At 42.3% G+C, this 17,409-nt stretch overlaps 1 protein-coding gene and 1 long non-coding RNA gene across 2 annotated transcripts in view; one reads left to right on the top strand and one right to left on the bottom strand.

Annotated features, from left to right (window-relative positions):
• ece2b (endothelin converting enzyme 2b) overlaps positions 1-12,405 on the bottom strand; it is a 58,015-nt gene extending 45,610 nt beyond the window's left edge. Inside the window, exon 1 of the mRNA XM_044354079.1 lies at positions 12,130-12,405. Within this exon, the coding sequence (XP_044210014.1) occupies positions 12,130-12,162 (33 nt within the window). The 5' untranslated portion in view covers positions 12,163-12,405. The remainder of the gene's footprint in view (positions 1-12,129) is intronic.
• The window catches only part of LOC122983899, a 19,614-nt gene continuing 3,077 nt past the window's right edge, over positions 873-17,409 (top strand). Inside the window, exon 1 of the long non-coding RNA XR_006403787.1 lies at positions 873-995. This is a non-coding gene — a long non-coding RNA (uncharacterized LOC122983899). The remainder of the gene's footprint in view (positions 996-17,409) is intronic.

The following is a 17,409-nucleotide window of genomic DNA, read 5'->3' as shown; positions in this document are numbered from 1 at the left end:
TACAGTGAGGGGGTCTGGTCCAGGTCTAGATGCTGGACCCCTACAGTGAGGGGGTCTGGTCCAGGTCTAGATGCTGGACCCCTACAGTGAGGGGGTCTGGTCCAGGTCTGGATGCTGGACCCCTACAGTGAGGGGGTCTGGTCCAGGTCTAGATGCTGGACCCCTACAGTGGGGGGGTCTGGTCCAGGTCTGGATGCTGGACCCCTACAGTGAGGGGGTCTGGTCCAGGTCTAGATGCTGGACCCCTACAGTGAGGGGGTCTGGTCCAGATCTGGATGCTGGACCCCTACAGTGAGGGGGTCTGGTCCAGGTCTAGATGCTGGACCCCTACAGTGAGGGGGTCTGGTCCAGGTCTAGATGCTGGACCCCTACAGTGAGGGGGTCTGGTCCAGGTCTGGATGCTGGACCCCTACAGTGAGGGGGTCTGGTCCAGGTCTAGATGCTGGACCCCTACGGTGAGGGGGTCTGGTCCAGGTCTGGATGCTGGACCCCTACGGTGAGGGGGTCTGGTCCAGGTCTGGATGCTGGACCCCTACGGTGAGGGGGTCTGGTCCAGGTCTGGATGCTGGACCCCTACAGTGAGGGGGTCTGGTCCAGGTCTGGATGCTGGACCCCTACAGTGAGGGGGTCTGGTCCAGGTCTGGATGCTGGACCCCTACAGTGAGGGGGTCTGGGGGCTCGGTTATGCTGACATGGTTTGGGGAAGGGTCACTGCTAATCAATACAAAGTAGTTGTGAGTGATCAGCTTCATCCTGATGGGAGTGGTCTCTTCACAGTCACCAGATCTGAACCCAGCTGACGTGTTAGACAGCGCTCTGCATCATCATCATCATCACAACACCACGTGAGGAAGATCTTTATGAACAATGATGAAGAGTTCAGAGACTGTAGGATCAATAACAAGGAGCTCTGAAGCTGTTCTGGTGGCACGTGGAGGTCCAACACCTTACTGACACACTTTATGTTGGTTGTTCCTTTAATCTGTCACCTGTCTGTATAAATATTGATTCAAATTCCTTTTCAAATGAACATTTTACTCAGAAACGCATCACATGATGGAAGATAAACACAAAGACTTTATTCTACGTCGCTTCATTTTACACTAACTTCCTGGAAATTTGCAGACTCTTAATTTTTAGGACATTTTACAGAAATGGTGACGCAAATTATAAGAAAAAAAAACAGAAAAAAGTGTTGGTTGAGTTGATGATGAAGATGATGATGGTGATGATGATGAAGGTGTGGGCAGCAGCAGTCTTGGTTTGTTTTGTTGCTCAGATGGAAACTGGGCGTCTTAAGACAGGAAGTCACAGAGCGGCAGACAGGAAACAGTAAACCTGCCCAACCCAACACACACACACACACACACACACACACACACACACACACACACACATACACACACACACACACACACACACACACACACACACACACACACACTCTCTCTGCCAGCTCTCTGTAACAAAGGAAATCTTCTTCAGGTTAAATTAAACGTGAAACGTCTCTTTCTGACTGTTTTTGTGGACGTTTGAAGACGTCAGCGAGGACTCGGAGGAACTCTGCTCTGCTTCCTGAGACGCAGCTACTCATTACATTTCTGCTCATATCTCTCATACTATACATGTCACTCTGTTCAGTCCTAGTGGTCCATAAAGAGGACAAATGGGGCTTTAAAATCACCTGCGGGGGGGGGGGCGGGGGGGGGGGGTGACCCTGCCAACTTGCTTGTGTCTGTCTTTTCAAAATGGCTGCCATCATAACAAGCCCGACACAGAGGGTTCTGAGGTTTTTAATCAATGCAACAGTGAAAGGATAAACGACAGAGATGTGTTCCAGGAACTAGATCCCAACGGTTTATTTCTGAACCCAATGAAACAATTAACGAGGAAAAAATGTGAACACATTCATTAGAAGGTTGACGTATGAATCTAAGTGCAGGTGAACTATCCCTTTAACATTTCTGTAACATGTTCATTGTGCTGATTGAGTGTGCTTTGTCTTTGTTCTGAGGTTCATACCTGTGTTGCTGTGAAGAATGCAGAATTAGACCAGATGATGCTGTCCGAAGGGACTGGAGCCCACTGCAGTGCTTCCAGCAGCAACTTATTCAGGATCTCTGTCTGATATGTGCGATCGAACGCTCAGCTACAGAATGTCCAGCCGCGCCGGCACATCAACAACATGAAACCGACTCAAGTGACGAAGAATTCTCTCCAGAAATCAAGAGAAGGAAGCCCCACCCAGATGAGAGCTTTAAGGAAATGCGGAGCAATACATTCGCTCCAAATGCTCAACAAAAGCCAAAAACCTCTGTGAGATACATAAAGAACAACAAGTTCCTCTGTGCTTCATGAAATAATCATCTAGAGTCAAACGTCCAGTGAAGAAATCACAAGAGGTTCCTGGAAATGGTGAAGTTAATACTAAAGAAATCTACATGTGCTAGTGTTGTATGTTACTGGTTCCAGTGGATCTCTCCATGTCCTCTACACTGGACATGTTGTAAGATTTGAATATAATTAAGTTTTAACTTTTTTTTTTTTGCAATGTGTTTTTTTTTTACCATCCTGACAATTTATATCCAAAAAACAGAAATTAAAAAACATTTTTTTTCTTGGGTCACAGACTGAATAATTAAATAAATCAATAAACGAGCTTCAAAACAATTATGTAACACTTGAAAAAAGTATGTGATGCTGGAAATAGAGTATGTGATAGCAGAACACGCTAACAGCAGAGTTATTCTAACTATATGATAACATGTTATTATAGACTGTGATAACTGTGTTGATGCTGTGTGTTTGTTATTCTGACAGTAAATAAATAAAAACCTTCCAACCTGTATGAATAAAAGTATTTAAATTAAAATGCAAAACAATGATCAACACTAAAACTATCAACCAAACTGCTGCGTTGATCAATTCCTCTTGCAAATAAACAGAAACGCATCACATGACGGAAGATAAAAACAAAGTCAAGTTTCATCCAAATGCAGCTCAAACTGTGAAAACTTTATTCTACAGGTTGCTTCATTTCACACCAATTTCCTGGAAATTTGCAGGTTCATTATTTATGACATTTTGCAAATTATGAGGAAAAAACAGAGAAAACTGTGGGTTTGTTGTGTCCACTCTATTTTCTGTCATTAATTAATTGTTAATTAAATATAATTTTCAGTGTGTAGTTTTGTTTGTCAAATGATAAATCAGCTGATTAGTTTTTCTTTGGTCATTTCTTACGAGTAGCTGCTGCGTAACCGTTAACTCGCAGGACGTTTCTCTGGAAGAATCATGTGATCTGTGATGTGATCATGTGATCTGTGATGTGATCATGTGATCTGTGATGTGATCATGTGATCTGTGATGTGATCATGTGATCTGTGATGTGATCATGTGATCTGTGATGTGATCATGTGATTTGAGTTTTTAAGAAACAACCTAATATGCTGATATGTAGTTTAACATATAAAACTAAGTATTTTCTGTCTGTTATAATAATTAAGAGTCAAATCAAACAACTATGAACCTCAATATAATGAGTGGACACTTAAACCAACTAAACTAACCAGTCTCTCTGTAAAATGTCCTAAAAATGAACCGTTCCTGCTTGAACTTTAACAGATTTAAAATAAAATGTAGTGAAAATTTGTTTCCATCAACTGCTGTTGTGCAAATATTAGCAGAAAAACAGCAGGTGGCGCTAATCCTCCAGTCGGTGCCGTTAAGCTGCTGCAGAAGAAGACACACATACAGTCTCCTCGTCGCTCCGCACACATCTGATGTTTTCTGCTTGTTTCATGTTTTCAGTGACGTTTAAGTCACATGATTCATGTACATAATCATTTATTCACTTTAAATCCACACAGCTGCTGTTGAACCTTTTAACGCAGTCATTAGCATCTGAATGCGGTTCTGACATCACAACTTCAACCGTAAAAACAGTTTTAAATGTGACCAATCACAAGCAGCCACAGCAGACTGAAGCAGCCTGAGGGCGCGTCGCCCTCTGAGCTCGTCTTGTCAGGCAGCAGAAACGTGGATCAGCCTGTTCAGAGACCGAAGCCGCCAAACAAACAAACACCGACTGCAGAGAAGTCATTACAGCTGACTACACTGAAAACAAATACATATTCATTCATGATCAATGAATCTGCTGCTGCGATGTTTGATCTATAAAACATCAGGAAACAGTAAAACCATCAGATTTGTCTTCACGAGCCCCACATGAGGCCTCCAGATGGTCACTGAGTAAAACCCTCTAAACTTATTGTTGTTATTGATCAATCTGCTGATGATTTACTCTCAATGATAAATAATTCTATCTACTGTCTAACAGAGAAAACATAAAATATGAGACTTTTGAGAAACTGATCAGATTTTTACTTAAATAAATACTGAAATGAATAAAAGCCTCGAGACGCCTGATAGATTCGCCTCAAAGGGTTTTACAGTCTGAATCTCAGCTGTTCATTGTTGCAGCTCTTTTAAGTTATTATGAATTGATTATTTTGTTTTTGCAGACAGTTCATTGAACACAAGTTAAAAACAAATCTGCCTTTATTTTCAGTCTGATTAAAATTCATTCAATGAAATTTTATCAGTAAAATCACAGCTGAGGTTTTGGTTTCAGGTTTGAAACCACCGACGTCGTCGTGGTTCGCAGTGATGAACCTGCAGAGACTCTGCAGCTCCGCTCGGCTTTACGGAGCTTTACAACGAGTTTCAGCTCGTTGTTTATCTGTTTATCGCTCATCGTGTCATTTTGTGCTGTTTTCAGAGAAAAAGCAGTAACGCTTTATTTTACAGGCCTTTAATTTCACACTAATTTACTGGAAATTTGCAGGTATTTAACAGAGAGGGAGGTGCAGTTTGGCACAAATTGTAATAAAAAGCTGAAAAAAATGTTCAGTTGGATTTGATTTAGATTCAACTCTTAATAATTTGTGTAGTTTTGTATGTCAAACTACATATTAGCATATTAGCATATTAGCATGTTAGCATATTAAACACACTTCCTGTAAACTGCTGAATTCCACAACCCTTTCAGAGAATTAACAGCAGCTACTTTGAGGGAAATTATTGAAAAAACTAATATGCTAATAAATCATTTGACACACAAAACTACACACTTAAAACTGAGTATTTTCTATCAGTTAAAGAATTGTGAAAAGTGTAATTCATTCCAATTAGATATGAACCAAAATGTTAGCTGGTACTGGTTAGCTTGCACTTACCAACTAAACCAGCTTCAGCAGCAAATCTTTAAAATCTTGCAGCGCCACCTACAGGTGAAATTTTACCAAATGCTACAGACTCGTTCATCCTAATCTGTACAACTTTGCTGAATTTGGTTATCATGGAATATTACATTTGAGAGATATGGCAGTTAACACGTAGTATGATGGTGTATTACTACTGACCACAGGGTGGAGCTATTGGTGCCATGATTCAGTATGTCGTGCAGATTCTCATGGAGAATTTATGTACCAAGTTTCATTTTATTAAAGACGATAGAATTGTAGAAATATCATGTAACAATATTACAATAGCACTTCCTGTAGGTAGAACTGTATCAAATGTTACACTTGTGCAGCGTGACTGTATGTAGGCATTGTGTGTGTGTGATTAAGTCACATCTTACACTCCTGGTTGTTTTTATTATATGTTTTAACTTGGTGAAAGATTTTAGTCGTCACGCACTTGTATTTAAAGTTTTATGTTGACCAGCCTGCTGAGGCTTGCGTAACTAGCTTGTTTTTAGCTTTGGGAGCTAACTAGCACAGTGGGGATACTGGATAGATACTGGGTGAAAACAAGCTACAATCTGCTAACTGAAGCCTAATCTCTGCAACGGGTCCACTTGTTGGACCTGTGTTGGTAAGTTCTGCTGCTTGATGTCCTTTTGGATCACCTCTGCTAAAATGATACCAATGCTGTGGGCTCTGGGTTGGAGCCATCTGGACATGTCAGCTGCACCAGCCTGGCCAATAAGATGCAGAGCTGGAAGGAAGAATATCCACACTCTGTCAAATCATGGACACCATCACTTTCAGTCCAGCGCAGACCCACATAACCAGTGCCCGAGAGCCTGATACCACTGTTCCCTGCCCAGCTGCTGAGGGGGCTGTTGGCAGCGCTCACTGTCCTGCTGCCCCTCCGCTGGTCACCGACCCTGATGGTTCCTGGATACAGCTCGGGGCTAAGCCTAAAACCCTGGTCAGCTCCACTCCATCCCATCAGGATCACTGGTCCCTGGTCGGACCAGCAGGAGAGGGAGGCGCTCCTCTTGTGCATTTCCTCAGTATAACATCCTCGACCCGCATGACCTCCCTCCTTCTGCCTCTTCCTCCATCTCTCCCCCTGCGGCGGCGTGGGTCCCACGGCTCTCCATCGCCTCCGATCCCGTCACCAGCCACACCTGGATGCTCCTCCCGCAACCAGGGCTCGCCGCTCCATACCACACTTCACACTAGCGCCGCAAGGAGCTCCAGCCCTCTCTGTCCACCATTCTCCATCCACGTCCATCCATGCCGTCATCAGACTGGTCGTTCCCTGGGCAGTGACCATGTCTTCTCGCCGCAAACCTCCACTGCACACTCCTACATCTCTGATCATCAGGGATTCCATTGTGAGACGTATGAAATCAAAAACCGCAGTGACCCATTGCATACCTGGGGCTAAAACTGTGGATGTTATGCAGTGGATCCCATCTCTGCTCAACAAATACTCACATGTCCACAATCTTATTATTCATGTGGGCGTGACTGTCACTACCGAGCAGAAGTCTGAAGTTTTAAAACAGGATGTTAAAACAGGTTCTTTTTAAAGAACTCAAAAATGTGGAAAGTCTGTCTTCATCTCGAGTCCTGTACCCTCGTGTGGCTGCAGTCAGTCTGTCCATCACACACTTTGTCTGTTATCGACAATTTTAATCTTTTTTGGGAACGAGTGTCCTTTTTAAGCAGAGATGGCATCCACCCCGGCTTCCATGACACACATGCAGTTTCTACAGCCTCACGTCATTGACTAACCGCTATCCACTCCACAACAGTTCTGGATTACACACCGGTAACTGATTACACTGTTTGCCCCCCCGTGACCTCTTCACCTCCCATTTGTACCAGTAGCTCCCCCTGCTGCCCATGAGTCATGAGTGTGACGCTCCCCCTGGGTTTTAATACTCCAGTATTACTGAGTGACAGCCAGCCTGACTGTTGCTGGCAGAATCACAGGAGCATCATTTAAATAACTTGATGATGAGATGAGATAAACTTTGATGTCATGAAGGAAATTTGTCTTGGGCAAAAAGTGCTATGCAGAGCTGCAATCAAGCAATACATGACGATACAATACGATACAATACAAGGACAAAAACATGTCTCATTGATGAGACGATGCAGTGGTGCACTAGTGCAAAAAAAAAAAAGTTCTGCACACTGCTGCAATCACATAATACAGAACAAGACAATGCAGTAGTCAATGATGATTCAGACTGTTTCTTTGCTACAGATGGATGCAAATCAAAGGATCATGAACCAAGATGCAAAACAAAACTCATTAATATGTTTTCAGCCTTTAAACAACGACACTGAATGCTGATTTTAGCATTTCTGAATCACAAAGGGAATTATTCATATGAATATGTGCAGTATTATGTCCAAAACAGACATTATTAAAGTCTGGGTACATCATACAGACCCTGACATTTTTGTGATTTCTGAAACATGGTTGTCAAACAAAGTTAAAGATGCTTATATTTGTCTTGACAACTACAGTGTTTCTCAGTGTGACCAGCGTAGTAACGGAGGAGGTGTTGCCATTTTTGTGAAAAGAACATGTTTTGAACTATTGGCTGTAATAATACTGGAAAGGTACTAGTTACTGGGTTTCATCGTTCACCTTCTGCACCTGCAGGTGTGATAGATATTTGATTGAATAAGCAGATATGACAATTCAGAGCGGATATGAACAACTGGTTAACTGATGCCACTGATAATTTAAAAAATCTCTGCAATGAACTAAATCTCACGCGGTTCATTACCTCCCCTACTAGGCCGAACCCAAAAAATGTAGGAAAGGCCACTTTTAGACATTCTCTTAACCAACAGACCTCAACATCATAAATCTAGTAGTGTTTTCCCTGAGACTTCAGTGACCATTGCCTGACAGCAAGCATCCCAGACACAGAATTACAAAGATCTAAACCGTGCATCATAGTGAAAAGGAATTTCAAACACTTTTCTGAGCTAACCCTACAGTAATATTGGGTTTACCCACATTTGGCTTTAAATTATTTTATGAAAACGTTTAATTCCATTACAGACAAGAATGCACCTTTGAAGAGTTTTGGAGTTAAAAACAGGAACAATCCTTGGTTTTGTACAGAAATTGCTGAAATGTGAAAGGGATGCTGCCTCCTGCAAAGCACCAACAACTATATCATCTTCTGATTGGCAATATTCCCATCAACAGCGTAATAAGTGTCTCACTGTTATTTGAAAAGCCAAATCATCATTTTATGTCACTGCACTGTCTGAAAGTAAAGGAGGAATTTCTGTAAATGGTTAAATCATTATCACATAATTTCATCCTTCTCTAATGAAACTGTACGAGGTTCTTCTATCACCTCTGGTGGAAAGAATATATGTGACGCATCCAATGAATACTTCATTTCATTAGGTTATACTATATGTTTAAAAATACCGGATTTCCTCAAACACTCTCAGATCATCCTGTTGAGAAGGCGACTGGGCTGACCAGCTAGAGCCAAGGCTTCTATTATTATCGACTCCACTTCTAGTTGACTGCTTATCTTACATGTTTAATTTGACTGTCGGAGCAGAAAGCATCCTGGACCCTTGGAAAACAGCTGATGTATTACCTCTGCATAAAGGGTGTCATCAGAATGAGTTAAATAACGATTTGACCAATTTCTAAACTTTCATGTCTGGCTAAAGAGAAATTAGTGAATGATCAAGTCGGAGCATTTTAAAGTCTTATCAGTCTGGATTTAGATCTGGGCGCAGTACTGTGAAGGCTACGTCAAAAGTTTTGAACAATGTTGCTGGTCCATTAGATAACAGAAAGGATTGTGTCGCCATCTTCATTGATTTATCTAAAACATTTGATACAGTTCACCATCAAATTCTTCTGAAACGCATTAAATCTCTTGGATTTGATGAACAGTCATGTACGTTATCTCAGTAATGGATCACAAACTGTAGTAGCTGATGGCTATCAATCCAGTTTTATGAATGTGAACAAAGGTGTACCACAGGGCTCTATTTAGGGCCACTTTTATTCACAGTTTCTATAAATGAATTAGGAGAAAACTTTAGGAAACAGCACAATTCATCCGTATGCAGATGACGCCGTTCTCTACACAACAGCACCCTCTGCTGCTCAGAGTATTCAGTTTGACTTCTTTGTTGTACAGCAAAATTTAATCAATCTTAAATTACTGTTAAACTCAGACAAAAACTAAATGTAAGTTAGTTAATGATGTAAATATTAACACTCTGGATGGGACACAACTTGAAAGAGTTTCCTCTTACAAATATCTCGTTTCTGGACTGATGATAAGCTTCAAAAAACATATTAATGAACTAAATCACTAAAAGCACAACTAGCATTTTACAGAAATAAGACTTTACTCAGAACTGCAGGAAACAAATTGTTCATTCAACCTTTTTTATCCATTTTGGACTATAGTGATAGAATTTATATGCACACTTCTGCCACGACACTTAAATCTCTAGATTCAGTCTATAATTCAGCTCTTAGATTCAGAACAGGAGATCGCTTTGGAACACATCATTGTACGTTAAATTTACATCATTGTACGTTAAATTTACATCATTGTACGTTAAATTTACATTATTGTACGTTAAAGTTGGGTGGCAATCGTTGGCAGTGAGAAGTTAACAACGCTATTCTATGTATTTACAAAGCACTACTGGGCAAACTTCCTCTGTTTATCGCTTGTCTTCTCAGTTATACTTTCACACTACGCTAAACATCAGGATAGTAATGAGGTTTTAAATACACACACCAGTGGAACAATGGAAGTGCTGATCCCTTACATTCATTTCAAACATCTTTTGGCAGATTTAGTACAGCGTGAGTGTGAATGCTTTCTGTGAATGATGCTGATGTCTCTGAATGTCGTCTCTGTTTGTTTGCTGTAATTCTTGTTGTTGAATTGTAAACTTTGTTTTTATTTTCTGTATGTTGTGTATTCAGGGTGGTCTTGGAAAAGAAGACATGCTCTCAATGGCCCTCCCTGCAGAAATAAAGGTTTAATAATAATAATAATAATGTCCAATTTAGCATTGAAGAGTTATGGCCCATTAAACGCATCAGGCCACGCCTTCAAAAGTTTGGTAGCCAATTAAAAACAAACAGTAAGTGATACCCAACAACAAACTCACAAGTTTAGTTCGGGGTTCTCTAAATATGATATGTACCAAGTTTGATGAAGTTTAGATGAAGAACGATCCAACAGAAGCAAAAAATGTGTTCACCAAAAAATCCAAAATGGCGGAAAATTTTTCCAGGTGCAAATGGGCGTGGTCTATATCAGTCTTGTGCAAATATTGTTTTGATAGGCCTCACAGTTCATGAGTTATTAGCCAAAACATAAAACACATAATAACTGAGCACATGGTGGCGCTATTGGTCCGATGTTTTAATATGTGAAGCGTTTCTACATCAGACACCATACTGATGCATACTGCACCGAACACTGCAGCAACATTCAAACATTCCTCCCAGAGACTTTCCATTATCAAGTTTAAAAATGTACATAACAAAGTATCAGAGTTATTTCAGAGAGCTGAATGATAGCAGTATCGTCCTGAAAAAGCTGAACGTTCTGATATTTGAGTGGTTTCTGTAGCTGAAACTATGCAACTGAAAAACATACAGACGAAGAAAGAAAGAATAAAAAGTGAAGATTAAAGGACCTTTAAAAAGCCGCTGAACACAACCTGCTAACAGACACAGTTAGCTGTAGACTAGCAGCTAAAGAGCCAGATGTTTCCCTCAGGAGTTCGTAGAGAGTAAAAACAGCTACAAGAGAGAGAATATTGGACAGAAACACGACTCTAAATGAACTATAATGTTGCTCCATAACTGCTGGATGTGGAAATAATCAGCTGTTTGCTAACATGTTCAACACATCAACTTAAAACTGATGAGTTGTGTTTCTGCTGAGAACTAAACATCAGTAGTTAAATAAACAGAGTTCCACTTTAAAACTGTCTCAGATGATGTGAAATGAACTCTAGTATGAACATGTTTATATTCTGTTTTATGTTTCAGTTTCCTGCAGCGCCTCACCCAGCAGCACCAGAGGAAATGATTCCTGTTTCATGAAATATAATTAATCTTCAGAGCAGTGACATCAAACAGCTGTTTTTAAAGAAAATCAGCTGATAATTAATTCTGTTAATATTTCTACAAGCTGACGTCTAAACTCTCAAACTCTCAAACTGCACCGTTTAAACATTTCCAACAGTTCAGTAGACCTGAAGTCCTGCTGTTGTTATATTTCATAACACTCTGCTAGAAGTGCATCAGCCTGATATCTGTTATTGATTAATCTGCTGATTATTGCTTAATGAACTGATCCATCATTCAGTTTGTTTCAATAAAAACAGAAAAACAGAATCTGACAGCAGAAAAATGCTTTTGATCATAAATGAGTTTAGTATTTTGATCACTTATCAAAGATGGATCCACAGAAGATGATTGGAGGATGATGCAGCAACATGTTTCCTCCTTGTGTTGACAGGAAGTCTCTTCTTCACTGCTCAAATATCTGAACTCAATTTTTTTTTTTTTTTTACTGTTTTACTCCAAATGTTTCATTTCATCAGAAAACTGCAAGTTTCTAGATATTCTGTGTTTATTGATTTAGGTGATGATGATGATGATGATGATGATATGATCAGTGGATCCATAAATCAGCCTGTTTGATCTGTGACGTCAGAAATACCTTCCAGCAGGCGAGCAGTTTGACACAGATCAATCACAGTGATTGACAGGTGATCAGCATCACCGTATGTGTGCGTGCGTGTGTGCGTGCATGCGTGCGTGTGCGTGCGTGTGTGTGTGTGTACTCACGGTGTTCCGGAGGTCCTGCAGCGCTACGCTCATCCTGCAGCTCCGTCCCCGAAAACAGAGCGCTACCGACGGCCGCTCCGCCGGCCCATCCTCCCGGCTGTTTGCGTGTCTGTGTGTCTCTGTCCTCCCGTCTGTCTCTCTGTCCTCCTGTCTGTCCTCCTGTCTGTCTGTCTCTCCGTTTCTGTGTCTCCGTCCTTCTTCTTCTCCTTTTGTCTCCGCAGCCGCAGCGGGAGCTTTTTCTCTCCTTCTCTCTCTCTGTCTGTCCTCAGACCCCGCCCAACATCCAACCAGCCTCTTCCTCTCACAAACAAACACACCCCGAGACACAGAGGCTGACGTCACCCACACGACCCTACGTCACCTCCTCCAGCTCCATCACTTCTGATCGATCTGCGCTGATCAACATTTTATCGATACATGAGTGGAATCAGTTACACTCACCTTAATTATTTAATTCTTTTTCATGTTTAATAATAAATTAATGTTCTCAGAGGTTTTTTGTGTATTTTCGGGGTTGTTTTGCATATTTCGGGGTATTTTCAGCCCTCTCTGTGTGTATTTGTGTGTGTGAGTATATTTGGATAATAATAATATTAATTATAATAATAATAATATATTTGGAGGATATTTTCAGTTCTTTGTGTTTTTATTAAACAGTTTCAGTTTAGACGATTTTCTGCAGAAAGTTGTGACAATATTTGATCTGAAACATGAAGTTCAGTTAAATGTTCACTTTTACTGTCTGAACAAAGAATCTGTTCATAGAGAGGAAACTGTTTCTGGTCAAACTGGTTAAACTGTTTAAACAGGTTAATCTGGTTAAAGTGGTTCAGAGGATCCCGTAACAATAATGAAAGTGAACAACAATCACAACACCTGGAGGATTCAAACATGACGCTGATGTTTGTAACCTGCAAAACTGAAGAAAGTCGACTAAAACAAAACAAAACAAGAAGAAACTTCTGCTCTTCAGTCATAAACTCATCACAGACAGAACGTGTTTAACCTTCATACATGTTGTTTAAAGGATGATGGCAAGTTACTGTCTAATCGCTGTTATGAGTCTTTGGAGCCGTTAAACAGACTTAACGTGACCAAACTCTCCATGATGAAGGAACATGTGACCCAGTGAGACACACAGGTCACATGTCAGTGTGATGTATCAGATATATCAGCTTTGATACACACACAGTACTTGTTAGTAGATCAGTTCAATGTTGGTTTGGATCCAAACATGAAGAGAAATATAGAAAATCAGCAGAATGATCCTTTAAAAGTCGGCCTCAGTGTTTCACCTCTGAGAGTCACACAGTCTGCTTTTATCTCGATTCTGTCTGCTGGGAACCACCTTCATATATGACTAAACTGTGACGTTGTGTCTCCGCCTGGATGATGTTCACAGTAACTAAGCTGCATGCATATCTGTCTCTGCAGCGGGAGGTCAGAGGTCGGGTGGATCCAGGACTCTGACAGCAGAGACCCGGGTTCACATCCTGAGTCCTGTGTGTTCAGGTTTGGTTCAGGTTAGTTAAAGATGCTGCTGTGGCTTAAATGTTCATAAACATGTTGAGAGACCAGGATCTTTCTCTGACCTGAACAAAGTGCTGCCACAGTCTGAACACAACAGCAAACACTTTCATACTGCTGCAGTTTCTACCAGCCGATACATTACTGCAACATCACAGATTTTACTGCAACATCACAGATTTTACTGCAACATCACAGATTTTGGTGGTATAAATACAACCAGGTACATTGTCTCTGGACCTTTGACTCGTATGTTCAGTATCAACATTTTTACAACTTAAATATGCTAATTAACATTTTCTCATCATTGTGAGAGAAAATGTGATTAAAGAAATATAAATGAATGAGTCTTGTAGACTAAATATTATTTCTATATGCATCTGTGAGCCAGTTCTTCACCAAACACTGAAACAAAGTAGAAAAGTTCAGACTGATTCTGATGTTTAATGAGTCAACAGCTCCACCTGCTGCACAAACACTCACATCACACACTGATCTGATGTTTGAACTGGATGTTTCTATGAATCACACGTCTGTATGTGAAGTTTATTTCTATTAATACATTTAAGAATAAAACAGATTTATAACCATGTTCAGATCTGATGTCATGTTTCCATCAGTAAATGAGGACTAACGGATGTGATCATGAGATTACAGACCAACTTCACTGGTTCTCCACACGATGAACAACACCAGCTTCATTTATATTTGGTTGAAAGAATAAAATGTCATAAACACAACATTTGTGTTTCTGAAGATCTGATGAGTTCTGGTTCATTCAGTAGCATCAGTGTCAGTCCAGACCGCCTCCTCCAAAGGCTCAGATCTGCCCAAACGAATCAAACCACGGAGGAAAACCAACCAGATCCTGTTGAACTGGACTACAAAGCTCAGGTGTGAACACGCCTCCACCAGATCATGTGACAGTGGAGCTCATGTCTCGTACTGTTTGTATCGCTGCTGGAAACCTTTAGAGGGATGTTCAGTGAGCAGGAAGGAGAATATAACTGAAGCTGAAGCAAACAAACAAATAACATCTCACAGCAGCTGCCACCTCCTCTCCGTCCTGCTCATCACTCAGACCAGCGACTGGTCGTTTACCTGCTCGGCCTCACCTGGCCGGAGCGTACCATCCGCTCAGGTGACCACGACGAGCTGGACTCATACAAAACATGCAGGACATCGACATAGAACTGCTGACAATTACAGTTTCCTCTCATCTCACTGACAAAGCCATGAGTGCACTAAACTACGCAGAAGTTTCATCCTTCCTACCTGAACTCACTGCTGAGAGCAGCTGATGATGCTCACCTGTGATCCACTGACCGCCTGCTCTAATGTGGCGTTAATCGGAATAACGCAGCACACCTATTTTCCAAATACATTGATTTCACCAGATCATACATTTTACCCCCTATTGCATAATGCAGAAATCACTATGCGTTCAACAGATTTAGGGAAATAGCTGCTCTTCAGACGGTTGGTCTGTGCCCTAACTAACCCCGAGCCTGCCTGAGGGGAGGGTGGTGAACAGGCTGATGTTGTCTGCATTGAGTGGATGTCTGTCAGTTTTGGAAGTGGGGAGCCAGCAACCCACTGAGCTGTCTTCCCTACCCGCTGTAGGTCCTTCCTGTCCTCCGCAGGGCAGCTGGAGTACCAGACTGTGCAGCGGTATGTCGGGATACCAACATGTCGGGTAGAAGTTTATCAGGAGTTTCTGGGGGAGTTTGTTGTGCCTCAGAGTTCTCAGGAAGAAGAGGCACTGCTGGGCCTTCTTGACCAGGTGTGCGGTGTTCACGCTCCAGGTCAGATCCTCTGATCTGTGGACTCCAAGGTATTTAAAGCTGGCGACCTGTTCCACCTCCTCCCCGTTGATGCGTAGTTCAGTTCGGTGTGTTTTCTTGTTTTTCCTGAAGTCTATGATGACTTAATTTGGCTTTTTGGTGTTGAGGATCAAGTCGTTGTTGTTACACCATGTAGACAGTATCTGGACCTCCTCCCTGTAGGCAGTTGCCTCGCAGTTGTAATCAGACCCACTATGGCTGTGTCATCTGCAAATGTGATTATGGCGTCGGAGCTGTGGGTGGGAGTCATAGGTGTGAGTAGTGGAGTGGACTGAGGACACAGCCTTGGGGGGCACCGGTGTTGAGGATGATAGTAGAGGAGGAGAGATTGCCTAGTCTCACATGCTGGGGTCTGTTGGTGAGAAAGTCCATGATCCACAGACAGAGAGGGGTGTTCACACCAAGTTTCTGCAGTTTGTTGAATAAAAAGCATCCTAATGTAGGTGTTGGGGTTTTCCAGGTGGGTGAGAGCAGTGTGAAGTGCTAGTGAGATTGCGTCGTCAGTGGATCTATTAGCCTTGTAGGCAAACTGGTGTTGGTCAAGATGTGGGGGGATGCAGGCCTTGATGTTGGACTGAACCAGTCTCTCGAAGCATTTCATGATTACAGGCGTGAGGGCAACAGGCCGGTAATCATTTAGGCTTGTGACTGCTGAGGTCTTAGGCGCAGGTATGATTGTGGCTGTTTTCAGACAGGTAGGAACTGTGGCTTGTTGTAGTGACTGGTTGAAAATGTCTGTGACAGCTACAGCAAGCTGGTCGGCACATGCCCTCAGTGCTCAGCCTGGAACACCATCTGGACCAGCTCCTAACCCTAACCTCCCTCCCGCTGTTCAAACATGTTTAAACAAAAGTTTAAACATGAAAACAAAATGGATCAGTTTCATTCCCAACACTTAGTGGTTCACACTGATGGATGGATGAGTGGATGGATGGATGGATGGATGGATGGGTGGATGGGTGGATGGTTGGATGGATGGATTGGTGGATGGATGGATGGATGGGTGGATGGATGGGTGGATAGATGGATGGATGGGTGGATAGATGGATGGATGGATGGATGGATGGATGGGTGGGTGGATGGGTGGATGGATGGATGGATGGATGGATGGGTGGATGGATGGGTAGATGGATGGATGGATGGATGGGTGGATGGATGGATGGATGGATGGGTGGATGGATGGATGGGTGGATGGATGGATGGATGGATGGATGGATGGATGGATGGATGGATGGATGGATGGGTGGATGGATGGATGGATGGATGGATGGGTGGATGGATGGATGGGTGGATGGGTGGATGGATGGATGGATGGATGGATGGATGGGTGGATGGGTGGATGGATGGATGGATGGATGGATGGGTGGATGGATGGATGGGTGGATGGGTGGATGGATGGATGGATGGATGGATGGATGGGTGGATGAGTGGATGGATGGATGGATGGATGGATGGGTGGATGGGTGGATGGGTGGATGGATGGATGGATGGATTGGTGGATGGATGGATGGATGGATGGATGGATGGATGGATGGATGAGTGGATGGATGGGTGGATGGATGGGTGGATGGATGGATGGATGGATGGATGGATGGATGGATGGGTGGATGGATGGATGGATGGATGGATGGATGGATGGGTGGATGGATGGATGGATTGGTCTTTCTGGTAAAGCAGTTAGGGGCTAAACTGCCGACAACCATAGTTGTTGCCGATAGGTGATGATTGTAAACAATACTCGGGTAAGATGGCCGATGGTTATCTCATGATTTATGACGTAGGGAGATATCTATGGAGATATAGATCCCTATCAGTTATGCCCAGAGTTTGATCTGACCTTAACCAAATGTGTGATTTATGCTGTTTTACCCTTCAAAGATCTCCTTCATACCACACCAAGACCCCCCCC

This window comes from Thunnus albacares, chromosome 6, assembly GCF_914725855.1.
Source record: "Thunnus albacares chromosome 6, fThuAlb1.1, whole genome shotgun sequence".
Lineage (NCBI taxonomy): Eukaryota > Metazoa > Chordata > Actinopteri > Scombriformes > Scombridae > Thunnus > Thunnus albacares.
Note: the sequence above shows the minus strand (reverse complement) of the source record. Positions and strands in the feature narration are given on the sequence as shown.